Source organism: Procambarus clarkii, chromosome 91, assembly GCF_040958095.1.
Source record: "Procambarus clarkii isolate CNS0578487 chromosome 91, FALCON_Pclarkii_2.0, whole genome shotgun sequence".
In the NCBI taxonomy this organism is placed as follows: Eukaryota; Metazoa; Arthropoda; class Malacostraca; order Decapoda; family Cambaridae; genus Procambarus; species Procambarus clarkii.
This window is the reverse complement of record NC_091240.1, coordinates 1,765,639-1,793,453: the sequence shown is the minus strand read 5'-3', so window position 1 is coordinate 1,793,453 and position 27,815 is coordinate 1,765,639. Positions and strand designations below refer to the sequence as shown.

General features: G+C 37.8%; 1 protein-coding gene across 2 annotated transcripts; it reads right to left on the bottom strand.

The window, feature by feature from the left end:
- Nucleotides 1–95: 95 nt before the first annotated feature.
- On the bottom strand, nt 96–27,279 carry LOC138349568 (GTP-binding protein 2-like). 2 transcript variants are annotated; one of them, XM_069318610.1, is made up of 11 exons: nt 27,085–27,279; nt 20,794–21,344; nt 12,407–12,670; nt 11,263–11,487; nt 10,778–10,987; nt 10,487–10,662; nt 9,755–9,923; nt 9,276–9,458; nt 6,580–6,688; nt 3,780–3,967; nt 96–2,526 (listed from the first exon to the last, which is right to left on the bottom strand). In XM_069318610.1, the coding sequence occupies exons 2-11, from the start codon at nt 20,953–20,955 to the stop codon at nt 2,233–2,235; spliced, it is 1,980 nt and encodes a 659-aa protein (XP_069174711.1). In that variant the 5' UTR covers nt 20,956–21,344; nt 27,085–27,279; the 3' UTR covers nt 96–2,232. The 2 variants fall into 2 exon arrangements, with proteins under 2 accessions (XP_069174711.1, XP_069174712.1); XM_069318611.1 differs by lacking the exons at nt 20,794–21,344; nt 27,085–27,279 and adding an exon at nt 17,304–17,379.
- Nucleotides 27,280–27,815: the final 536 nt, after the last annotated feature.

The following is a 27,815-nucleotide window of genomic DNA, read 5'->3' as shown; positions in this document are numbered from 1 at the left end:
CTATTAAACTAATCAAGGGGAAGCCGACGCACCTGGGAACGAGATGCTGACAAGAGGAATTTGATGTATTTGGTATTAAAATAAATTACTACTACTGTAGGAAAATCCTTGTTGTACAATATACTGTACACTTAGTTTTTTATATTTTCTTTCTTTGTATCTTATAGCACTGTATTAATAAAATGCAGTGTTTGTTTTGTTTGTCTAAATATACACAAAGTTGTGTTTTATAATTTTCTGTAACAAAATTTGCAACAGGCCTAGTGAAAAATAAAAAACCTTGATGTAGTACAATGGAAACCTTAAAGGTTCAATACGTGTGCGGGAACAATTAGTCCAGTCTATCAAGATTATACTGTACTATTAACTATTATATACTGAAATATGAAATGTTGACTAGAGATAAAAAGTCTGTGAATAATGAACTATTACCTTGAAACATTTGTAGCTGAAGAACTTATGTTCTCAGCACTACAGCAAAAGCTATATTTTACAATATAACACAAGAAATGGGTGAGGCTCTCTATTTACAAGTCATAAGTCATGGATTAAGCAGCAGGAAGGGCAAGTACTCTATAAAACGTGGCTGCTGGATTGAGGTTAGGGAGGATGGTCTACTGTGCACACAGCTTTTCTTACAAATTTAAATAAGCGACCTTTCTAGCATGTAAGGACATCATAATATAATAGTATCAAAGATCACAAAACAAAATTTATCTATAAAATTGCTTTTTCAAGCATCAATTGGTCACACTAACTTGACTTGCATAAATGCATTAAATTTAATATACAATTTAATGTATTGCATTGTACTTTATCAATCTCATTTTGTAATGGACAAGATAACCATATTTTCATACATCATAAACAATATTTTGAATATAAATTCCTCATTTCAAAGTCTGCAAGACAACTTCAAGCATCAAAGTTCATTTACAACTATATCAAGGTGGGACTGGGATGAGTCACTTTAAAGGCATAATGATGCTCAGATCATACTAAGGACACAATGGAGGTAGGAACACACTGAGGACATAATTAATTTAGGATCACTTATGACATAATGGTGCTTGGAGGAGTGTGGGAACAGGCATTACATAACCCTTCAGAAATTATAACTTCAGAGTTAATGGTATAACATGGGTCATTCTTGAAGGGAATAATGGATCTGAGGATGCACCTGCAATGATAGGCAGTGCAGAACTTGTAAATATATGCTACAAACACAGCTTATGACTGGGAATTCTGCAGTGGCAGTGCATACACTGCCTACACACTATGGGCAATAATAAACACAATCCATAAAGGAGTTAAATCATAGGTATTGGTCAGTGTTTATCAGATATTATTATGAACCTATAGATATGCTAAGGAAATAAAATTGACTCCTATCCAACCTAATCAAAGCCTCAGGCTCTCTGATTTCTGAATGGGCTGAACTTATTGCTCAAACAGCAGCAGCAAAAGTAGCAAATTTACTTCCTAAAATCTGTCATTCATTACACGTGTTAAATGTTACTAGCAAAAAGTTGCTATTAGAAAGATTTGTAATACACACCTTTACCTTTTACTTAATTTCAGTTTGACAAAGATCCAATAAACTGTCATATATTCAGGGGAAAATAAATTTGTATTTACCCTAGTGAGAAGGAGCCAAGGCTCTTGCATGTACTGAAGTTACAAGTTTACTACATAGCAGGCAAGTCATTTTGCTATTAAATTTTAACTGGCAATAAAGAATTGTACTTCCTGTAGGAAGTACAGTACAACACTTAGCAACAAAAGACTATACTATACATAATGTTAGATTAGTACGATGTACTGATAAGATTGGTCATAAACTGATCATTTGAAGAGTGCAGTGTCACTATTGTAATGCAGAATACAGTGCATTTAGTTATTAAAAAGTGCATTTATTTGCATATAACATAAAACTGGTGACATTTATTATTACTTGTAAACTATTTTGTGGGAAGTGTTATAAATATATGTACTGTATATATAATATTTTTCATTTACCTAATTATTTTTTCCTTTCACTGGCGATATTGGCTTTTTACTCACCAAGTCCTTGCTGCTCTTCTAGATGTCCAAGGTATATGTAAGAACTTAAAAATAAAGAATTTTCTTAATAGTATTTTAGAAAATATTTGCCAGTACTATCATCAGAATGCTTCACAAATTATATACACGTATGGTATAACAAAATCATGAGGTTGCACCACAGTCAACTTATCTTGCAAGGCCAATATAATGATCAACATTATCTGGCTCTTCTTCAAATACTTGAATTACCTTCCCTATTCCTTTTGTTGATCCTTGCCGGAAGAGAAGTCTTGCTCCATTTTGGACCAATTCAGGTTGCCGGAGGAAGCGGAATATCACCGAGCCACGATCGTTTGTATGCAATCCTCGGGATCCCAGAATTCCCTCAACTACAGCTGTCTGTCGAACATTTCCTATATGGACGGTAGCTTGGAACCCACGACATATACTGCTTGAGTGATGGAGAACTTGAGTTCTTGCCTAAAAGATATATAAATCAAATTCATAAATAAAAAAAAACTAATATCCATATCTTCAACTGACACGGTAACTTCCAAGTATAACAAATTATGAATTATTCTTTTTCATTTTTAGAATTACCAGTACTAACACCAATAAACCTTTACATTTGTTAATGGTCTAATGAAAGCAAAAATATGGCACTGAGTAAAAGAAAAGTTCCATTCTGAGCTGGCCCCCATGCTTGTATCCTGAGCCAGGGCCTCATTGTCCACCCAGGACAATTTATATTCCAGGCTCTAATTGATTAATACTCTTATCACAAGTAACCTTCCAAATGGTTTAGTCATGTATTTGGGGTGATGAATATTTCAGTTTACAACCAAGTGACTGCTTACTATAAGAAAAAGATCAAATCAATGCACATTTAACTTTCCCTATATCCAAGCACTGAAATCTCAAGAACAATTATCTCTAACTACTGGTCAGTAACTAGCTGCTACTCCAGTCATCACAAAAGGATTAGTGGAACCAGCAGCCTTCGCTTAATGCTCAGACCACCCAAGCATACAGTACTTGAGAACTCAGAATGAAAGCAACCAAGAGAGACTAGCTCGGAAAAAGAATCCTGGGAAGATGGAACACCACGAGTATAGTTCTAATCCGGTAACTACATTTAGGTAATTAAACTTAAATAATTATGAGAACCCTGAAACCAAGTTGAAGCAACACATCAATAGAAAGATAAAATATTGGCACCACAAAGTGAACACTAAAACCATTAAACCTCTTGCACTAAGACCAAAGTCTCAAGAAAAAACCAGTCTACTTAACTTAGGTGGCCTCTGCACAAAGGTAAACTGTCAGGTATTAACTAAGGATTCTCAGCTCCCTGACCCTCTTTTGGCAACCTGTGCTGTCGTCTGGTGATGATTTGCATAATGGCTAGTTACTAACCTGTAGTTAGCAGTGACAGCTGGTTTTCTTCATAATTACAATGTTCAATTGCAAGAGGAGTCAAGTGGATTGATTTCATCTTATGTCTTCAAGCAAGTGGTTGCTTGGTGGTAGGTTTAAATAAGACTTCATCCACTTCACCCCAAATATGACAAAACCATATGTACAGTTGCATGCTATGGTGGGTAACAGGCCAATTAGAGCCTAGCATGTGAACTGTGTCCTGGGTGAACTTTAAGGTTCTGACATGGAAAGCAACCAAGGGTCCTTAGCCTAGAAAATCCATGAAACGTTGAGAGAAATAATTTTAAACTAACCTGAAAATAAAAGCATGCTCTGGGCCTGGCTTCGGTGCTCATCAGTTTCATTCCTTTGCGTAAACTCAAACCTGGTCCCCTCAGTGACAGTGACGCCGACTGGCCAGCACACACCACTCTGCAGGGAACTTTGTTTCGGTGGATCGACCCAACAGTTACTGACACAAAGCTGCAGTTGTCCATTGGCCCTGTAAACAATAACTCCTTAGACTAATGTAAAAGTATCCAATGTATTGTATTATCTCCACAGAAAGACATGCAATGATACAGTCTGGGAATATAGGAAATGGGAAAATCATGAAATGATAGATTTGTTTGGAAGATTCTTTGCATACCTCCAGATGAATGATTTCATCTTGCTGAAATCACCGAGCAGTTGCCCTCTGCTGATTTAATAAGAAATCGTACCACAGTACAGAATTATGTACCTTAAGCTGCACAAAACTCACATAGACGATGGGAGTAACCTGCCCACAATGCACTCGTCATACATAGGAGATTGAGGGTCCCACACACGATGGCCCCCCCCCCCCCAGCTACACGGGGGTTCACATCAGCTTCCTCAGGGCTCTTGTAAACAGACACCATTAAAAAAAAATCGTGGGAAACATTCTCGGGTGTGAGATCCTCAGTACCGAGTGAGCAACCAAGGCTGGCGCACGCAGCATGAGCTAAGAGGACTGCTGTTCAGCTTGTGACCACAGCATCACCTAAAAAGTCAAAATATATATATGTAACTGCTATTATTTAGTGATGATCGTATTACAGAAGACCCGGCTGATGAAAATTACCAGGATTCTGATAATAGCAGGATTGTGGTGATAATTAGCACTGTGCATAGTATGGTGGGAGGAGTAATCTTGGTGTGGGAGGAAGGTTCTGGACTTACCATACCAGCTTAGTGGTTCGCTATGGTGAACACAAATGTAGATACTTATTACATTAATACACATGTTATATATAACAGCAAAGTAGTATGTGGGGAGGAACCATTTTGGTGAGGGAGGTGGCATTGTCTGCATGACTTGTGCTGTGTAGGGTGGCCACTATGCTCTTTGGGCACCATACCAGCTTAGTTATACCGTTATGGTGATTAAACATAGATACTTATATTTAACGTGTGTGTGTATAGTGCAATAACACCACAAACAGTATGGCTGGAAGAGGAATGTTGATGCGTCTGGTCTTTAACGAGTGAGGGAGAGAGGGGAGCAGCAGCTGTGTGTGGCAACCTCTCATTGTTTGAACTCACCATACCTGCTTAGTAGTACAGCTATGGTGAACAAAACATGTAGTTACTTATTACACTATATACACACACGTTATATATAAAATGAGTATAGCGATGATTCATACATTTTATTACAGGTACTGTATATAAACATAACACTTCACACTATTGAATAATATTACTGTAAAAAAAAATTAAGAAAAAAATCAGACACTGAAATAATTAGGTAATAACACACCGAAATCACAATAGCGTAGTGCATCAAATGAACAAATCCACAAGGATTTGATGTTCATTTGATGCATCACGCTATTGCGATTTGTGTGTAATGAAGTAAGGACGAAGAGGTAGAACGGCCTATTGACAGAGCTTGAGTGCATGGTGGGAATTGCGTAAAAATCCTGGTTTGTGTCTCGGAGAGACTGCAGTCTCCAAGTATGGACTGTAGAACTTCTGGTTGCAATTCTTTTAACCACGTCGTAGCGCAGTCGATTAAGGCAGCGTCTGGGATGCTCTCGGACGTAGGTTCGAACCTTGTGAATTTGATCATTTAATTAGGTAATAATATCCGTGTGGCAATTCCTGCCTGACAGCTCGGGTAGAGATGACCACCTCCAACGCTTGCTCTGTCAACGCCTACATTTTCCCAGACTTCCTCGCCCTACTGTAGCTAAAATATGTCACCTCCAATTCCCCCTCCCCCCATTAAAACCTTTTGTAAAACTACTTGCATGAATTAATGGAAAACATTTATACTTTATAAATGTTGCATATGAGATATAACATTTTATTATTTATATAAATAAAATATACATTTATATACATATACAGTACAAGTAAATAAATATATAAAATACTGCATATATGTAAATAAATATATACACAAATATATAAGTAAATATATAAACATACATACATATATTACATACATATATTACATACATATATTACATACATATATTACATACATATATTACATACATATATTACATACATATATTACATACATATATTACATACATATATTACATACATATATTACATACATATATTACATACATATATTACATACATATACTGTACAGTGGTACCTCCATTTACGAATTTAATCCGTTCCCAGAGATGGGTCGTAACTCAAAACAAATTTTCCCATACGAAATAATGTAAATTGACTTAATCTGTTCCACACTCCCCAAAATATTAACTTCAAAATACATTTCATACATACATACATATATATTTGATTAAATATTGCATGTATTTGATTAAACATTGTACAGTATATATTTTAGTCAATATATATTTATAAGAGAAATGCTAAATGTTCTTTCAAAATGCAAATTTACTGAATTTGCAACAATGGCAATTACAGTACATTAAAATAGTCAATTTCTTAACCATGAGGTTTAAGTCTCTGTGCAGTGTTTAACACTTGCAGCATGAAAAAGTGACAAATTTTTGTGGACGATTCTCAATGTAATTCGCCCTTTACAGGAGAGGAATTACCAGCGAAAAATGCATTAGAAAATTTATACTATATATATTAGGACAATTTTCTGACAATCTTACCAAGTAGCAATGTTGCTCCCTGCATGATGACACCTTTAGTGAGCAAGCCTCCTACAACTATACTGCGGTCCACATGGAACACTTCATCTATCTGAAACTCTGATGGTTCCTGGAATGTCACAAAAAAAAACAGCAGTGAATGCAATGAAACACAAATTTCTGGGCAAGCCTCAGTGGCTCCTTGAAGCCACTGAGATGGTACTATCTATTAGGTCATATTAGCCGTGGAGTTCAATTGGCCTACCGAAGGCCAGCACCAAAACCTGGCCCACACAAAGAGGCGCATGGAGCAGTGACATTTATTTTTGCTACCTCACCGGGGAAGGCAACCAAAAAGTTAGGGAATCAAAACAAATTACTGCTGGCTTCAAAAAGAGACCAACTTTTCAAAACCTGCTTAAAGAACTCTCCCAACTATGTAAACAAATTATTAAATTCTCTCGAACCTAACATGAGCTTGTTCACCCCACCTCCCCGACTCATTTGGGGGGAGGAGGGGAGGTAGCCCACCCCCAGCAGAATGATAAAAGGCAACAGTATTAGGCATGAGATTCCTATCAAGAAATAACAACTTAGACTGAAGAAAAATGATGGAGGGATATAAAAGGCAAAACACATGCCAAGCTAGTTCACACTTTTTGCCTCAAAGACAAACACAGGTGGGACACCAATAACCCAGCCACCTGCTCACCATTCAAATGATGAAATACAATTGTCAAAATCTAGATACAAAGATACAAGGAGAACGTTGAAACAGCTAAGTACATCACCGGGCTGATCTGCTGGCAAAGGCGGAGCTGCAGAAAAACATTCGGATTTGAACACTGGGCTAGAAGTGCTGGAAACCATAGCTGAGCTGCCCATCAAGGAGCCAGAATAACCAACCTCCCCAGGAATGATTCCAGACTGGAATCAATCTGGATCAATAAATGAACCAGGAGAAAAATGTAAATGAACTTCCACCTCAACCAATCCAGTCAAAATGCATCCACCATGAGAAACTGACACCTCCCTGCAAGTGTGGTTTGCCCTGCGTCTGTTCCTCCCCTTCCGATTCTGGCTCCGAAACATCCAAACAGAAGCAAGGCAAACGACACTCGCAGGGAAAAAGAGGAGGCATGGATGGAACAAAGATGGAATTCAACAACACCTCCAATTCTGGGTCCCTGATTCCGGGTCTCAATTCCAAATAAGCACAAAGCTGTTAATGCTGAACATGGGCAAATCTAGCCCACAATGTGGCAGCTGCCTGATAAGCCTTCACTTCAAAAGCCAGATCATATACAATAGATTCTAGGGGGTACAAACACCACAGGACTCATAGGTGTCACTGACCCAACAGGAAGCATGACAGGCAGAAAGAATTATCATCATATTACAAAGTTGACAAACCCCTCAAACTTGCACATATTGAGAGCTAGTATGATGGGCTGATCCATGGGAAAGCATGCCAAAACACCATATGGAAATTGCCAGGGCTTGAAGATAACTTGTCAAACAGGACACCCAAGCACTGGGGATGCTTGCTGAAAGAACACTCACATCACACAGCTACAAAATCAAGAGCTGTGCAGGGAATCCATGGCATGCCATATGTATTAGTGCATGATCCCCAGTGCATCCCAACCCAACCAAAAATGAATGCCCCCAACTGTGGACCTAAACAGAGGAGTCAAAGACTCTTGAAATGCCTAAGGTATTTGCCTATTTGCTCCAGCCCATTTGCCTGGTACTCAAAAGTGCAAAGACTCAAATACACATGAGAAGTAACTGTCAGTGCAGGAAAAGGGCACACAGGGAAGGAAACCCTGAACTTGTGGCAGCCCGAAGCACCAAAGTCAGTCTACAGAAACCAGATAGAGAACATGCTTGTGAAGCAAATGCCAAAAATTTAAACAATACAGAAGCAAATGGCCCCATAAGACAAAGTCCAAGGATGCGCAATTAGCTTAGAAACACGGAGACTTACCATTCCTAATGGCAAGCCAGAAACACTACAGTAGTACGCATAGCATTGCATCAGTGATAGAACTGATCTTGGAGGGTTGGCATGGGGAAGAAATAGTTTCTATTGTTTCAATCATTGATTTTAATTGTTTGGCAGTTTTGAAGCTTCATTTTTTGTGAAACTTGCCATTGTCTGTAATGCTTTGCTGACTTTGTAGATGCTTTCCAAGTGGAGTGATGGAATGTCAATTGCTCTATATCTCTGTGAAGGGTTAGGGGGTGGCCAGGTCCTGACTGAAGCCCCTGGTAGGCTAAACAGAACTCCTGCCACTGATGTGACCTAGTACTGTAGTTAGGAGCAATCTAGTAATCAACTCGTATGTTCATTACTAGATTGTTTACTCTAATACTGCTATGGTCTAACAATGCTATAACAACAGTGACATGTGTGGCTGCTACATCAAGACAACATGGCAGGCAATCTTAAATTGAATAATCATTGGTACAAACAAAAAAATTATTTTTTTATGTCTTCCAATGAAGACAACATGGCAGGCAAGCCTAATAGGGTAAGGCTTGACAAAAGATAATGGAAATAAAAGGTCTAAGCTTGTTAACAGGAGTCAGAAATTGTCTACTCAAGTACTCACCTGAACAAAACAATCAATGCCAGAGGATGACTTACATGTGACCTGTCTTAAACTATAAGAAGGAACCAGGCAAAAATACAGTAACAAAGGTTTACATACTTGTTCCAGTTTCTCACGCTCTTTGTTGCTCATCCTTGGTGGCAGAACAAACAAGAATTTTTTGAGAAGTACTAATCCATCCCCAGTGACACTTGAGGCACAAAATATGGGCACAATGTTATTGTCCAGCTGATTGCTGCCTGCTGTAATAGCATCATCCTCATTTTCAATTATAAGGGGCACCTGCAAAAAATTAGTAACTTAGGTTTGTGGTCAATGAATACAGTACAACAATGTATTTTTCCCTGCTGCTGCCTCAAGCTCTGGGACTAGCCTGGTGTGGTTTTGTGGGGGGGTAGGGATTGGTTATGACTTTGCTGTTTAGGTTATTTAAAGCAGCCTGTAAGTTAAGGTCATAAACAAATCTCAAACCCCACAAAACTACACCAAGCTAGTTCTTAGTAAAATTAAAATTTCAACATAAAGTTGCAAATACAGGGAGACTGCATATAGAGTGTGCCAAACCTGATTGTACATACCCGTTTATACCCTGGTTGTGTGAGGAATTGCTTGAGATCATTAATTGCTCTCTGAATCTGTTGAGGTGATGCTAGATCCGTCTTGGTGATAACAATAACAATGGGCACATCTAAGGCCCGAGCGAGGCTGAGGTGTTCCTCAGTCATTGGAGCCACACCAGAAAATGCACTGTTGAAAAATATCATGCCTCAAAATCACACAATGGCCAAAAAATATTTACCCACAGTATTACAGTAACTCCATGAGTAATTAATGAACTTTGCTTTTCATAGACCTAAAACAAAAGATTTGTTTGTAAAATATTACCACTAAAAAGCTTTGTAACCCACGAAGCACTCAAAATCATGAAGCTAAATTCTAAGCAGCTTCATGTGTAATGCACAATCTCATTAAAGACAGAATTAAAGATAAGGGCAAATAGTATCTACATAACTCAAACACAAATATGATGAATGTCAGGAATCCTACATATAAATTTATATAATATACACCTGTACTAAAATAAATAATAATTCTGCTAGTTGAATTTAGACAAATGTGTACCAAACTTGATGACCAGAAATTTGAAACCAATACAATTTCTAGTAAGATCATAAGCTACAATTTTCTCTCAAATCATGAATAAATATATAAAGCTTAATATCTCACTATCCTTTTTTAGGAGAGTGCCTCCCCAGCCCATGCAAATGGAAAATGGGGCAATGATGTTGATAATCAAAAATATATATTACCTTACTACCAAAACAGCATAATGTGGAGAATAGCCTGAGAGTCCAAACACAGTTGTTTTCAAATATTTCTGGTCTCCAGCAAGATCTATAAAGTTTATTATTTTGATTGACTGACTGCAGATGTCTTCGTCATCATAATCTCGACTTCTAGTACACGTCTGGTCAATCACATTGCCCTGTTCAAACCAGAACAAAATAATCTTGTACTCACTCTCAATTGTATATATTGTATATATTGAAGTGATTATATGAAGTGATTCATTATTAAACAAAATTCATAATCAAATATACCTGAGAGTCGAATCCCATCAACTGCAGAGATATAGATGAGGTCTTTCCAGAACAGACCTCATGTCGGTGACGAAAAACATTGAGCCTGGCACAACCTCTTCCGTTGTCCAGTTCCCCCCGGGTCAACACTCCTAGCAGTGTAGATTTGCCTACATCAGAATTGCCAAGTACTGCTATCCTTAACTCTATGCTATACTGATCATCAGGTACCTGTTGTAAACCAAATTATTCATTATATTACTCTGTATTCGGTGACAAATAATTATGATATAGTATTATTTAGATAATAAAATATGCTTCATATTTATACATGTAAGCTTGTACACATTATATATACATATATACAGTATTGTACAGTAATGAACAAAAAATAATTATTTATGAAAAAATCTGGATATAAAGTTTGAAGACTAATTTTTTAAATACAAAATAACTTTTAAAATGAACTGTCAAAGAAATCCATTGTAGAAACCATAGTAACATACTTTTCTGACTAGAACTTCTGCAGCTTTGCGTGTCTGCCCATTGTGGCCCGATATGGTTTTTTCGCGTATAACTGTTAGTGATGCCCCAAGTTGTTTAGCCATGCGGCGTAACGTTTTCATTGAAGCTTCCAGTTCCTCTTGTGTTAGACCAAGTAGAACCCCAGAATCCTCAACTCCAATTTCATATATAGCTTCACCTAGCCCTTCGCGTAATCTCCACTGCATCTGAAAGTATATATATTGGTTGATGTAAATACTTTACAGTGAAGCTTAAATATCTACCACTGAACTAACCAAAACCATTAAGAAATCACACATTGTTGTGGTGGGGGAAACAGTTATATAAGAGTGAATGTGATAGCTTGTGGTGGAGGAACAGCTGTGAGAGTGAGTGTGTGTAGTGGATTAAGAGTTATAAGAGTAATAGCTTGTGGTGGAGGAAGAGATGTGATATCGAGTGATAGCTTGTGGTGGAGGAAGAGTTGTGATATCGAGTGAGAGCTTGTGGTGGAGGAAGTGTTATAAGAGCATGAATGATAGCTTGCAACTCTTAACCTCCACCTCAAACATGCTTTACTGTTTAAATAAATACAACACTTGTAAAGTATATGTTTATTATAACTCAGATTATAATACCAATTTTAAGACATTGTTGAGAGCACAAACACACAAATGGTTCACAACAATAACAACAATGCAAAGCATCCATATGCTCATTATTTCATTCAAATTCAGTTTGTGGTTCCTTTGTTCAAATTTGTTAGTTGTTCAAATTTAGTTGTTCTTTTGCATTCTATTCTTCAACTGCCTTCTTAGAATAAAATACTTATTTGTGAGCCAGTGATGTAACATCCCTAAAATTTGGACTATAGCACACACACACACACACACACACTAAACATCAAATATTTTCAGTCAAAATCAACACATTTAAAAATGTGTAGAGTTGAGGTGAATGACAAAATCCTAATACAGTGCAATATTGTAGCCTGCTAAAATTTCAAAATTGTCAAATTTATTTAGAATATTTTGAGCAATATACAGTAGACACAGCTGTATTTTGAATAGGAATAAGCATCATTTATGTTACTACCAGGTACCTATCCAATGTGATTGTGATTAAACAAAATATCCCTCAACTCACCTGTGATACAAGTCTCTTAAATCTCTCATGATTTGGATTGACAAGCTTTAACTTGTATTCAATATTTCCCTCCTGTGGCTCCGAGGGCAGCTGGTCAGGAAGTATGGCTACGCTTGGACCTCGTCGGACCCCACCCAGGGTGCCTCTACGCCCCTTGTACTGCACATCGCCGTGATTCACATTTCCATTTAGTTCATCAATATCTTGTGTTGTCTCGTTTTCCACGGTCGGATCAAATAAGCCGAGAAAGGTATCCATTGTGTCCTGAAATATGTACAGTACTGTAATTAGAAATGTATAAACCTGTACATGTAATGACGGTAAACATTACTTAGCAAAATAAATAAATAAAAAAATAAAATATAAATAAAAAATAAATAAATAAATAAATAAATAAATAAATAAAAAATAAATGAAAAATAAATAAAAAATAAATAAATAAATAAATAAATAAAACAAGTAAACAAATAAACAAAATTTATATATATATATATATATATATATATATATATATATATATATATATATATATATATATATATATATATATATATATATATATATATATATATATATATATATATATATATATATAAATATATATATATATATATATATATATATATATATATATATATATATATATATATATATATATATATATATATATATATATATATGAATGAAAACTCACACCCCAGAAGTGACTCGAACCCATACTCCCAGAAGCAACGCAACTGGTAACTACAGGGCGCCTTAATCCGCTTGACCATCACGGCCGTCAAAAGGAAGTGATAGCCGAGGCTATTTGAGCCACTTCCCCGACGGCAACTCGGATGGTAATCTTGGGCATAGCATTTCACCAAATCACCTCATTCTTTGGGGCACACGTGAGGAACACAAATGCGAACAAGCCTGAATGGTCCCCAGGACTATTATGCCCAAGATTACCATCCGAGTTGCCGTCGGGGAAGTGGCTCAAATAGCCTCGGCTATCACTTCCTTTTGACGGCCGTGATGGTCAAGCGGATTAAGGCGCCCTGTAGTTACCAGTTGCGTTGCTTCTGGGAGTATGGGTTCGAGTCACTTCTGGGGTGTGAGTTTTCATTCGCATATAGTCCTGGGGACCATTCAGGCTTGTTCGCATTTGTGTTCCTCACGTGTGCCCCAAAGAATGAGGTGATTTGGTGAAATGCTATGCCCAAGATTACCATCCGAGTTGCCGTCGGGGAAGTGGCTCAAATAGCCTCGGCTATCACTTCCTTTTGACGGCCGTGATGGTCAAGCGGATTAAGGCGCCCTGTAGTTACCAGTTGCGTTGCTTCTGGGAGTATGGGTTCGAGTCACTTCTGGGGTGTGAGTTTTCATTCGCATATAGTCCTGGGGACCATTCAGGCTTGTTCGCATATATATATATATATATATATATATATATATATATATATATATATATATATATATATATATATATATATAATATATATATATATTTATTTTTATATACATATATATAGATAGATAGATAGATAGATAGCACAAGTGAACGAATGAGATGCATGCAGACAACCTGACAGACTGATTGACTGACAGACTGATTGACTGAAAGACTTACACTGATTGACTGACACTGATTGACTGACACTGACAGTCAGTAAGACACTGACTGACTGGCTGACACTAACAGACTGACTGACTGGCTGGGTGACACTGACTGGCTGACACCGACTGACGATGACAGACTGACATTGACAGAGACTTACACTGACAGACTGACTAACATTGACAGAGACTTACACTGACTGACATGTACTGAGTGAAACTGACTGACTGATTGTGATTGACTGACACTGACTCGCTGACAGAGACTAACTGACACTGATGGTCAGACACTGACTGGTTGACACTGACTGACTAACTAATTACTGACTGACTGACACTGACTGGCTGGCTGGCTGAGATTGGCTGGCGTTGAGAGAGCCAGAATCAGTGTATGCAGGCATTCTAGTTCATGTGTGTTCATGTGCAATAATGTAAGTGTACATGTAGGGCTATGTAGGCTATACAAACACATTTGTATATAAATTAACACAAGAAATATGTAGAAAACAACAAGAATAGAGTTCGATCCACTATGACTAGTTACAAGGTCACGAAGCCAGCCTTGAATACAGGGAGTCATGAAGACTTTCACTTTCTTTAGTAACTGGTTTGCAACTCTAAACCGACGCGTGATATGTTTACGTAATACTTCTTCAACTAGGCACCTCTTTTATATAAACTATGTTTATCCTCACTAGGTCTACCATTATTGCCTTGTCTCTCACTTGTTTCTCATGATGTGGGTTGTACATATAAAGCAGCCTATAGAGTATAATTATCATTCAGCTCTCACTTAAGCACATATACTAAATACAGTATTACGCTAAATGAAACTTAATTTAGTATTAATATATTCATCTTTTAGGCAGCACTAATAGATACTACAGTATTGTATAACCAAGAATCACAGTTTATATAAAAACTTAGATGGCAGCAAAATGTGAGGTAGGGAAGAATTATGACAGGATGTGGTTATAAGACAACCCCCTCCCCCACCCCCCAAGATGTTCACCTTGAGAGCTCACTTGGTAAATGCAGGAAGAACTAGGTCACTTTTGCAACAGAAACTGAGCAGTAAAACCACAGTGTGAAGTGCAGTGCAGAAGCTTTGAGAGGAGTGCTAAGGATCGAAGTACTCAAACTGGGCTATGAATACCCCCGATACACTCTTTAGTGATTATACAGTATGTTACACTGTTGCTCTAATGTATATACATGGTATATATGTTCTAAGGCAGTTTTAGTGTATATATGTTCCAAGGTTGATCTAGTGTATATTTGCTCCAACCTTGCTTTAGTTAATAGACCAACCTTGGAACATATAAATAATAGAATACAGAAGGGGGAATACATATTCCTGTTTCATAACCCCTGCTTTAAGTAATGGTGGTAAAATATTTTAAAAGCAAAGATTGTATTTTCCAAGGACTTAAGATTCTCTCTAGTGTTAAATTCTTGAGAGAATCTTAATTCTATTCAGTCTCTAGTTTAGAGACAATTCTCTAGTGGAATTTACACTAGAGAATTCTCTCGTGTTAAAATACTTTTGATAACCAACAGAGAAAAATGTGTAGATCTTTTAAGTTACAGATGGGTTAAGGTAATTGCATTGTATCTGAGGGTTATATAACATTTTTACTGATATCAGTCACATAGCAGCAGTTATCAGTTCATAATACAGCAATAGATCTCTCTTCTAAAAATCGTACACAAGAAGTAATAAAATACAAAGGGAATATAAAATTTGTTAGATAAATAAGGCTAACATTTAATGTGTGTGAGGAACAAAGATGATATGAAGGGTCACGTTATGATTTGCAGTACACAGAATAAGGGAAGACATTGTAGCTAACAAGAAATTATATTTTCCACCAACCTTTACAGTAATCAAGATATTTTACACATATGACAGATATATGTAAACTTTTTTAATATATGATACAGCAAAGAATTTAAGTATAGAGTTGCACAAACTAATAATTAAAACAAAAACATGTAAAATAATATAAGAACCAAAATATTAAAAAAATAGAAAAAAAGGGGGTGATGATAATGAGGAATAATTAAAGAACTTCTTATTTTCACACTTTAGGCATCTCTTGTATACAGTACGGTATTTAACTTTTTAATAAGCCTACTACCTGCTTTATAACATTTTGCTAAATAACTAATTTAGCATGAAATATAAATAAGCTTAGAATAATTTATTACACATTTAACATGTGTAATATGTTTACACATTTAACATGTGTAATATGTTAAATATGAAATAAATTGCATGCAATGTGTATAAACTTATTGGCATGCAAAATGTATAAAAGTTTATACTCATCACATCCCAATCACTCATTACATCCCAATCAGATGACTGGCATGCAACAAGTATTAACTGATTGGCATACAATAAGTATTAACTGTTTGGCATGCAATTTTAGTAGGCATCCATCAGTCTTAAGTAATTGGCATTAAATAACTAGGCTTACCAAATGGCTGAAACTAAGTACCGACTGACAGGAAATGACTGACTGACTGGCAAGATATAACTATGAGTTATGGCATTTTCCCTGATGCGTTATAAAAGTAAACAGCAAAGGCATTGAACTTCTCATTGTTGACTATCTGCCAAAACTGGTTCCATCATAACTCCAGAAAATTAAGACATGTATTTCTTTCTTATCTCAATAAACATACTTGAACTTGAAGACAAAATTTAAACTAACCCCACACACACAACTCAAGAATAAATACTACAAATGCACTAAAATAGCAAATTAAAGTTGTCAAATCAAGTTCAAAACTGTACTGTACCTGTATCCCGAGTGACCTAACTATTTATTAGTTCAGGGGTTATTAGGTTGTTACACATTTGACTTTTTTAAGACAAAGTAATAACTTTAATAAATAATGCTTACTAATGGTTTGTTATTGTAATTAAACACAGCACTGCCACAATTATTGAATAGCCTCCTTACAACTGCTTTGGAATTTATGATCAAGATCCAAACTCTGAATGTTGATAGCTAGGCCTATCTACCACTGTCAGATTATTAAGCATATTTGGATTGCCTTATGAATTAATGATCTATGCAATGATATCTATAAATTTTACACTCACATGTAAATAAGAGTTTAAATTTAAAGCTCTGCAAATGTCAATTTTCCGATTAGAGATGCGGGCGGAAAATCAGCGCTTGGAAATATTGACCGTGATAAATGCCATTCAGATCAATGTAGCAACACCTTGAACAAGTATGGCTTTGGATATGTAAATAGCAATTGATAATTGCACTGTACTTACACCCACAAGTATTGCATTGCCCAACACAACGTATCGGACGTATCCCTTAGCTTGTTATATATGCCCTGAAGCGCTCACAGCCCACACACCCAAGTGGCAACTACCCTACTGACATATATGACAAAAAAGCTGGTTTAATCACCCTGCATGATGCCCAGAGGCACAAAACTCACCGTAATGTATGCATAAATGGAGAAATATACATGTAAGAGTCCAGAAGAAAAGTGAACCGCCCACTTCCCTCCACTGTTTACAAACGAACTAACCCCAGCTGTTGAGAGATAGCAACCCAGGCGCTGGTGCCAAGTCGTCGCCCGATACTTTATCTATACACGCACTTACACCCGAATTGTTTATTGCCAAAAAGAATGATCATCCTTTTTAAGTCATATATATATACTTCCTTATCCAATACAAGAAGAAATATAATTTGTTTTATTTTTTTTTACCAATAGGAGTGACATTTAGCATCCCTGTACTTACGTCAGAGATTGCGCGCGCCCAATTCACATTTTCCTTTATTCGTAAGATACATTGAACTGGGAACAATGGCTTTCCTTCCTCCCCGAAGTGTGATGAATAATACAAGTACAGAAAGGTGACTTAACCATTAGCATATCGTTTGTCGGCAGTTCTCTATTATAACAAAGTTTTCTTATTATGTATGCTAAATCAAATTAAAAATATGGGGATAATAATAATATATATATGGGGGGGGGGGTTTACCGGACGGTACCTGGGATAGTTGTTTCTCTATCCCCCCCCCCCTCCATTCCATCCCCATTTTCCCCTTTCACATCCCCCCTTCAACCCCCCCTCCCCCCTTTACCGCACATTCCCCCTCCCCCTTTACTTCCTCTCCCTACTTACCCCTCATTTAGTCTCCGTGGTGTAGTGGTAAGACACTCGCCTGGCGTTCCGCGAGCGCTTTGTTATGGGTTCGTATCCTGGCCCGGGAGGATTTACTGGGCGTAAATTCTTAACTGTAGCCTCTGTTCAACTCAACAGTAAAATGTGTACTTGGTTGTAACAACGATTCTTCGCGGCGGGGATCGTATTCCAGGGACCTGCCCGAAACGCTACGCGTACTAGTGGCTGTACAAGAATGTAACAACCTCTGCTCTTTCGGCCCGCCTCTCAACTGTCACTACCTTTACCTTACTACCTTTTTTCACACACTCTCACACACACACACACAGGAAGCAGCCCGTAACAGCTGTCTAACTCCCAGGTACCTATTTACTGCTAGGTAACAGGGACATCAGGGTGAAAGAAACTCTGCCCATCTGTTTCCGCCGGTGGCCGGGATCGAACCCTGACCCTGGGTTTACGAGTCCCAATTGCAAGCGCTGTCCATTTAGCCATGACCCCCGTTGTGTAGATGTACTCACCTAATTGTACACATCTATTGTGCTTGCGAGGGTTGAGCTTTGGCTCTTTGGTCCCGCCTCTCAACTGTCAATCAACTGATGTACAGATTCCTGAGCCTACTGGGCTCTATCAGATCTACATTTGAAACGGTGTGTGGAGTCAGCCTCCACCACATCACTGCCTAATGCATTCCATCTGTTAACTACTCTGATACTGAAAAAGTTCTTTCTAACGTCCCTGTGGCTCATTTGGGTGCTCAGTTTCCACCTGTGTCCCCTTGTTCGCGTACCACCCGTGTTAAACAGTTTATCCTTATCTACCCTGTAAATTCCTCTGAGAATTTTGTAGGTTGTGATCATATCTCCCTTACTCTTCTGTCTTCTAGTGTCGTGAGGTGCATTTCTCGCAGCCTTTCTTTGTAACTCATGCCTCTTAGTTTTGGGATTAGTCTAGTAGCATATCTCTGATTTTTTTCAAGCTTCGCCTTGTGCTTGACAATGCTATAAAGTCGCAATGGCTTGGCGCTTCCCCTGATAATTTCCTTCTCTTCCCTTCCCTTGTGCTTGACAAGATACGGGCTCCATGCTGGGGCCGCTGATGTGTGTATGTATGTATGTATATGTGTATATATATATATATATATATATATATATATATATATATATATATATATATATATATATATATATATATATATATATATATATGTGGGTGTGTGTGTGTGTGTGCGTGTGAATCACTCAACAGGAAGTTCTAGGTCTTCACAATACAACCAGAGACCAGAGAAGTGTTACTGAGCTGAGGGATTAGAGCCAAACCAAGCAACACTGGAGGATTTTGTGATAACTAGAGACGAATTAAAAAAATACCTGGTGGAGCTAACGCCCGGCTATGACTGTGGGATCAGATAAGATGTCACCATGGATACTAAGAGAAGCGCACAAGCCTTGTGCTGGCTGATTACGATGATATATCTTATATATAATGCCACTGGAAACAGACAGGAGGCATTAAATTACAGAACTGCGCTCCTTACTTGCATATCATGCAAGGTGATGGAAAATATCATAAGAGGCTAGTAGATTTTTTATTATATTATATTTATATATATATATATATATTATATTTATATATATATATAATATATTTATATATATATAATATATTGTAGTAGGTATAAAATATATATATATATATATAATATATTGTAGGTATAATATATATATATATATATATTATATATATATATATATATATATATATATATATATATATATATATAATATATATATATATATATATATAACATAATATATATATATTATACATATATATTATTATATATAATATAATATAATATATATATATATATATATATATATATATATATATATATATATATATATATATATATAATATATATGGGTGACTGAGATCAGACAAGGTGGAGAAGGGTGGATAGGTTGTATATTTTTGGACTGTCAGAAATCCTTCAACACAGTACCCAGCAAGAGACTAAAGCACAAAATGGAGAAACAAGTGACCAGGTGATCTTCCCAGGTGACTGCGAAGGTAATCCAGTGGATAAAGGAAACAAAGAGTCACAGTGAGAGGAGAGGCAACAGAGTAGGGGAATCTTAATAGTGGTGTTCCACAAGGATCAGTTCTAGAGCCGATTCTGTTCCTAATCTATGTGAACGGCCTACCTGAGGGGGCAGATTCCTTCCTGTCAATGTTTGCTAATGATGCAAAAAATTATGAGAAGGATACATACGTTGGAGGATTGCATAAAACTATAAGAGGATCCGGACAAAATGGAATTACTGTATGGTCTCTCAAGTCGCTACTTAAGAGTTCAATTCTAGCAAGTGCAAAGTAATGACGCTAGGTACAGGGAACCTAACTAAATGAATTATGGGATTCAGTTCCTGAGTCATTACATGTGCATCTAACCTTCCCATTACAATTCACCGCCAGGATCTGGGTATTAGGTGCTTAATAAATTAACTAAACTAACACATGTTAAGGCTGAATGCCCACGCGTTGTGATTTGTTGATCAAAGTGGCTCTGTTAACACGTACAGGACACTAGCCCTGAAGAAGTGACAGTCACACATACCTCTCCAGTCTGCTCTGGACTCGCAGAACCATTTCTCCTTCGCTGTTTCTTCTTCTGTTTCTTAATTCTCTTGTCGTTCCTGTTGTTCTTGTGGGACTGTTGTGGCTCGTCAGGACCAAACAGACTGATAATTTCTGCATCGTTCTCTCCCTCTTGCGACATTTCAGCGTTTTCCCAGCGACCGTTTAATTAATGGTCGTACATCACTTCAGTGATCGTACACCCACTACACTGGCCGTATACTGGCAACAATGGTCGTACACTGAGCACAGTGGTCGCACGCTCACTACATTGGTCGTCCACCCACCCTGCACATTGGCCGTACACTCGCCACGTAAGTTGTCGTACGCCCACTATATTTGTCGTACACCTACCACAGTGGTCGCACGCCCACTATATTGACTGTACACCTACCACAGTGGTCACATATACACCACAATGATCGTGGAACTATATGTGACTCAAATTACTAAACATACCAATCGTAGCAATGGATATATATAAACCGTGAATTGCTATTTTCTTAGTCCTTCTTGAGACCAACAGTCAACCTGCAACAAATTATTAAATTAATTAATTTAATTATTATGTTAGTCTGTTTATAACATACTGTTATTAAAATTCGATGACATCACAGATTTTGTGAACAAATAAAAATTGCGTGTACTACGCTATGAATCATATTAATTCTGGCTTTTACAAACAGAGATGCTAGGCATTTAAAAGGCTTTGGAACATGCTCTTGCTGAACACCGACAACATGTTATCATACATATAGATTCGAGAACTGCCATTGAAATCTTGCAACAAGAACACATATGTGATAACATCCATCTGATCACAAATGTCATATCATTAATGCAAACACTCAAACTTCAAGACCGTCGGGACTTATCAACTGAGTGCCAAGTCATGTGGGAATAATAGAAAATGATATTGTAGACGAAGCTGCAAAACTTGCAACTAAGATAAAAATGTAGATATTTACATACCACAGAATCTATCACAGATTAAGAAAGTATTTAGAAACAGAGCAATGCAGAAGATGTACAGTGACCACAACACAGCAGTTGCAACATTAGAATCTGCGGATTGGTACAAGAATTCAACTAACTACGAACCACTTAGTTTGATCACACACAGAGATCACACTAACGTGCTGCACCAAATAAACAAATCCACAAGGGCCGTGACGAGGATTCGAACCTGCGTCCGGGAGCATCCCAGACACTGCCTTAATCGACTGAGCTACGACAGGGTAAAAGGGTTGAAACCGAAGTTCTACTGAACTTACTGGATCCCGTAGCCTCTCCGAGGCACAAACCTCGGAGAGGCTACGGGATCCAGTAAGTTCAGTAGAACTTCGGTTTCAACCCTTTTACCCTGTCGTAGCTCAGTCGATTAAGGCAGTCTGGGATGCTCCCAGACGCAGGTTCGAATCCTCGTCACGGCCCTTGTGGATTTGTTCACTTAGTTTGATGAAAGGGAGCAGTAGATCAACAGAAGTACACTTACATTGCATTAGGCTTGGATACACATGTGCATGGGAAATAGGCTTACAGGTTCCGGAAGATGAGAGGAAATGTCAACACTGGAGAAATGCCCAACAGACCACTGGAACATTATTTTTTATCTAACACAGTGCACAGTTACAAACCCATTAAAATTTCAACTAAGATTCAACAGAGCAGAAGTTGTTAAACACATGGGACAATATCTTACTAAAGCGACCATACGAGTCATTAATACTCATACTCCGCCCAAGTAAAACAGAAACAAGCAACACTTAGTGGGCCAGCCAGAGGCTTAGGGCCCGCGCAGGAATATCCCTGTATAAAAAAAAAAAAAACTGGCTGTTATACTTTTCTTGCACTGAATGATAAACATGTATATTTCGTTTAAGCTGAAAGGTTATCATTCAGCTTAAACGTTCTGAATGATAACAATTTGACGTGAACTTGATAACAATATGACGTGAACTTTTACGCTACGAGAACAGAGATTTTTAAACACTGAGTTGTTTTAATTAAAAAAAAATTAAACACAGCATCACAACGTTTTATAAACGACAAACACATATGACAGTTTACGACTTAAGACTCCATTTCTCACCGATCTTACTAGATACGATTAAAGTTACAGAAAACGCTAATTAATAGTAACCATTCACATACCTTTCGTCACTATGTCATTTAATATGAACAAATCATAAAATTTAGGGAGAATTTTAATCACAACTGTTCAAGAAATGTGTTTTAAGTACTTTATTCAAAATGACATACTACCAGAAATCTTAGTGAAATATCCAAAATAATTCTTAGTTAAACTTTACTTACTAACCTTCTGGACAGGTTTGGGATGGCATGATAAGCAAATCAAATTATGTGTAACATTTTTTTATATACGGTATATGTGATTAAACACGTATAACTAGATTATTAAGGCTGTAATTAACTTGCTTAGCCATATGCGTTTTGGTGTTCAGTTCCTGAGCCCATTATGTGCCTCAAATTTGATTTACTGCCACCCACGTACAAGGGTGGCATAATAAATGAGGTGCATAATAAATGAACCACACTAACACATGATCGAGATGCCTGTTAAACCACTTGACAATACCGGTGCAAGTGATATCTAATTGTCACCAACGCTGGTAATTACATCTGCCATAAAAATACAAAACACACGTAAGATTCGGGATCAAGTTGCAGGCATTAAGTAGCAACTTGAGACACACACACTGCAGTGGGACATTAGCGCTCCCAACTACAATGTACAGGTTGAATCCTCACAGAGAACAGTAAGACTTGAAGGTGTGGAGGGAGTGGTACAAGTGTTGAGGAGGCTCAACAGGTCGCCGTGGAGAGAGAACAACTGTGTGAGCGTCAACTTGGCGCGCACGCTCGCATGATGTAAATAGACAGCATCACCTCGCCAAATTCTCATCCAGCCCACCTTGCCTTTCATCTTAGCCAGCAGCAATTAATATTTACTACCAGCCTTCTACTATATGTTGATGTCTATTCTGAATCAGAATAGATTATTTATGGTCTTTTCTTAACGGCAAAATTTACATATATAATGGTGTATAAGATATCGATAGTTACGAAGGAAGATTAGTGTTACCTCCCCAGCCCCTCAAAGAATTTGGATGCAGTGAAAGACATTCCTGACGCTGGGTTTGTTCCCAAGTTGTGTGTGTGTTGCCAGCTGCAGCCCCCATCTACCCGCAGGCAACACCACTGTCAGCATCATGTTCTGATAGCGAGCCGCCAAAGCTTTCTCGAGGTCTCACCAAGGTCGAACTACTGACCCTTCACAGGATGCAACCCCGCAACAGTTGCCTAACTCCCGGGTACCTATTTACTGCTAGGTGAAAGGAACTATGCTCAACCATTTATGTCTCCACCCAGGATCCCCGATTGTGAGTGGAGAACGAAGCCATCTATAGTAGAGAGCCCGTCCTCAGAGCAAATTCATTACCTCGAGCAACAAACTTCCCTATCAAACCACTTGGATAGTTATCTAGATATTTGTAATGGTCTGAAAGCATATTACGATTCCAGTAATAGTCTTCTTGCAAACTGGCAAGTGATTCTTTGTCCAAAACAAAGATTATTCTCAAGTTATAACTTTATTGTATCATAAACTGTTGGTTTAAGCTATAAAAATATATGCTAAAAAGTTTTCTCTGAAACGGTCTGAAAAAAATTGTTTTTCAGTAAACAAAATTCAAGCGTACAATTAAATAGTTTTCGAATTTCATATTTCACATTAGGGTCAATATTACACCATATTAACATAACCAAACGTAATGAAACCTAACCTAAACAAACCTATCTAACAATGGATTGAGAGTAAATCCATGCTCAGCACTACTTACGTAGTCGCTCTGAATCCATTACCGTGTGGATTAAGAGGACAGGTTGATACTACGACACTGTTAATAGCATGATCTGTGTCACCCATTACCGTACGATGCTCGTACCCCGAGGTCTACCACACGTACCCCCACGACTTCTGCATCACGCGTACTCCATACATTTTTTTTAAATTTGCCCCAAAGACCGAATCTATTGGACAGTTCACTCATCCTGAAAATACATCATCCATCGTGTAGCAAGTGCCACATGAGTGCGTGTACTCCATGACACTTGACACGTGCTGATCTGTGTCACTCGTATGACACCTTAGTATGACACACCCACCGTGTTAGACTCAGAGTCCTGCCAGATGTAGCCTATCCTAATGCTTCATTAATTGTTGCCACCGGAGGTGAGTAATTTGCTGTGCCCCCCATATTCATCCTGTGAGCCGTAGCACAAGAAAAGAATTACCGAAGGGCACACTCAGGCCTCAGCAGAAATTGTATACAGTACAAACAAATCTACTAATGCCAAAAGCTTTTCAGACAAAATAATTGTTAAATCATTTATGGGTTCAATGTGGTTAATACTTAATAACAAACGAGAAGTATGCTAACATTTTGGAGGTCATTGATGTAAATGAGAGGAGTGGAGGAGAGAAGAGAAGTATTTCAAAAGCCTAACTCAGGTCAACAAATAAGCCTATATTGAGGAGCTCATTTTCGTCAAGAGCTGCATGTATCAAGTCAAGGGTAAGAATCAAAGCATCGTTGGTGCGACAGCAGTCGTGGATACTATTAGATAATCGTATACCTAAATCAAAATTAACATCACATAAAGTTCGTATCCTGGCCGGGGTAGAACTGACTGGGCACTAATCCTTCCTCTCCACCTGTCTCCCTCTCTCTCCTACCGGTCTTTTCAAATATTCCCCTTCTTGTTTCTCTCTCTTCAACTCGTCTTTCTCTGTGTCTCCCTGTCTCTACCTCTGTTCGTCTGTTTGTCTCTGTCAGTCTTTCTGTCTGTCTGCATGTCTGTATTTGTCAATATGTCAGTCATCATGACTATAACTTGCTTAGCTAAATGAATTATGTGGTTCAGTCCCTGAGCCCATTATGTGCCTCTGTAACCCTTTCCACTACCCCCCTGGTGTTAAAAAAATAGTAGTAACAGTTGATTGACAGCCGAGAGGCGGGCCGAAAGAGCAGAGCTCAACCCCCGCAAGCATAACTATAACTACCCCCTCCCCCCCCCCCACAAGATGGGTATGGGGTGCATAATAAGTGAACTAAACTAAAACTGCTGAGTGCATCTGTCACGTCTAGATTCTAGCCCTAACACACGCAGTCAGCACCACGGTAGAAACCCCCCCCCCCCAATATCATATGCCATCTTCCAACAATTACAACACCTGTGGATGGAATGTACACAACTTGAACTGTTGTATATCTAAAGGGAAAGGAAATATCAAGAGAAAGCGTCAAGCCATTACGACTATATAGCACTGGGAAGGGGTCAGGATAAGGATTTGAGATGGGACGAGGGAAAGGAATGGTGCCCAACCACTTGGACGGTCCGGGAATGAACGCCGACCTGCATGAAGCGAGACCGTCGCTCTACCGCCCAGCCCAAGTGGTTGGGCGATTGTATACCTAAATCAAAATTAACATTCTGTACTCTTTTAATTCTAAAGAGCACATACAAAATTCAACAACCTAACCATAAACTTAATCTGACGGGCCTAAAGGCTTAAATAAGCAGTCAAGGGTGCACGCAATCAAGGGTGAACGCAGGTCTTATGTGTGTGTGTATATATATATATATATATATATATATATATATATATATATATATATATATATATATATATATATATATATATATATATATATATATATATATATATATATATATACATACACTAGGCTTGTATCGAGGTTGCCAGGTAGAGCGACTCCCCTGGAAGCAACCCCAGAACAGGAAACATGTCCAACTATTTGTGTCCCGCCCGGGAATCGAACCTGGGATCCCCCGATTGTGACTCGAGAATGGAGTGCGGTGTGTGGACACAGATCAGCTAAACAGCTGTTCAAGCATTCGTAAGGACTAAATATGATGAGGCTTCGAAACTGGTGAGAGTTGGGCGTGGAGGGTTGAGTGAGGGGAGAGAGGAAGGGGTGAGTGAGGGGAGAGAGGAAGGGGTGAGTAAGGGGAGAGAAGAAGGGGTGAATGAGGGGAAGGAGGTAGGGGTGAGTGAGTTGAAGGAGGAAGGGGGATATATAGATATAAAAATAAAACACATAATCATTAAACAATTACGGTGGCTAAATCTCAACATTAAAAGTATTAAAACACTATAACTATTATAAATCCTATAAATGAAGCCTACATATCACCGATATAAAGTAACATTAGCTTGTCTTACCTGCTGGTGGGAGGGTGGGGGGGTGGGCAATGGTGACGAAAGTCTTATATAAACTTCTATAGCTTGGACATCTTATCTCAAGACATTCTTGTATTCGAAATGGTGACGTGTTACGGAGAGTGTGGTTATAATGCCAGTCACGCCATTGTCACTACTGAACATGATAAAACACTAATAGTAAATATTGGAAGCGCCAGTCACGCTCTTCGATGCTCACTCCTATATACCTCCCACAAGCGCGCATGGTGCCACATAACTTCCTTGCTGATATTTAATCATAAAGAAAATATTTGAATAAATGCATACAAATCATTTGATTAAACACAAATATATATATTTTTGGTATAAATATTGCAGCCAACTGATAATATAAAGGAGACTTGGTTTTAGTAATAATTATCTAAAGCAATTGGCACCTGAGCAGTAAGATTTCATCAGGTATAGAAATAGCTGCTTCACCTGTTCTTCATTATTGATGTTTACATCATCTGCAATTTAAAAAATAAATAAACTTTATAAATTGATAGGTAAATATACACTAAATCTTGTCAAAAATATAACTCGTTATTCATAATTCTCTGTCAATAAATAAATAAATATATAAATAAATAATGGGTCCCTACACTTGCACCAGAGGTGGTACCCCTTCTAAATAAATAATATTAAATTATTATCTAAATAAATAATATTAATAAATAATTAATAAAATTATTTATTAATTAAAAATTAAT

Bases quoted from the DNA above. Each gene is read 5' to 3' on its own strand.
- LOC138349568 (XM_069318610.1), bottom strand. From the start codon at position 20,955: ATGTCGCAAGAGGGAGAGAACGATGCAGAAATTATCAGTCTGTTTGGT. The intron at 9,924-10,486 runs GTAATATATATT...ATTTTTCAACAG, and splicing joins TATGCTGTTTTGGTAGTAAG to TGCATTTTCTGGTGTGGCTC. The intron at 9,459-9,754 runs GTATGTACAATC...AATTTTTTGCAG, and splicing joins CACAACCAGGGTATAAACGG to GTGCCCCTTATAATTGAAAA.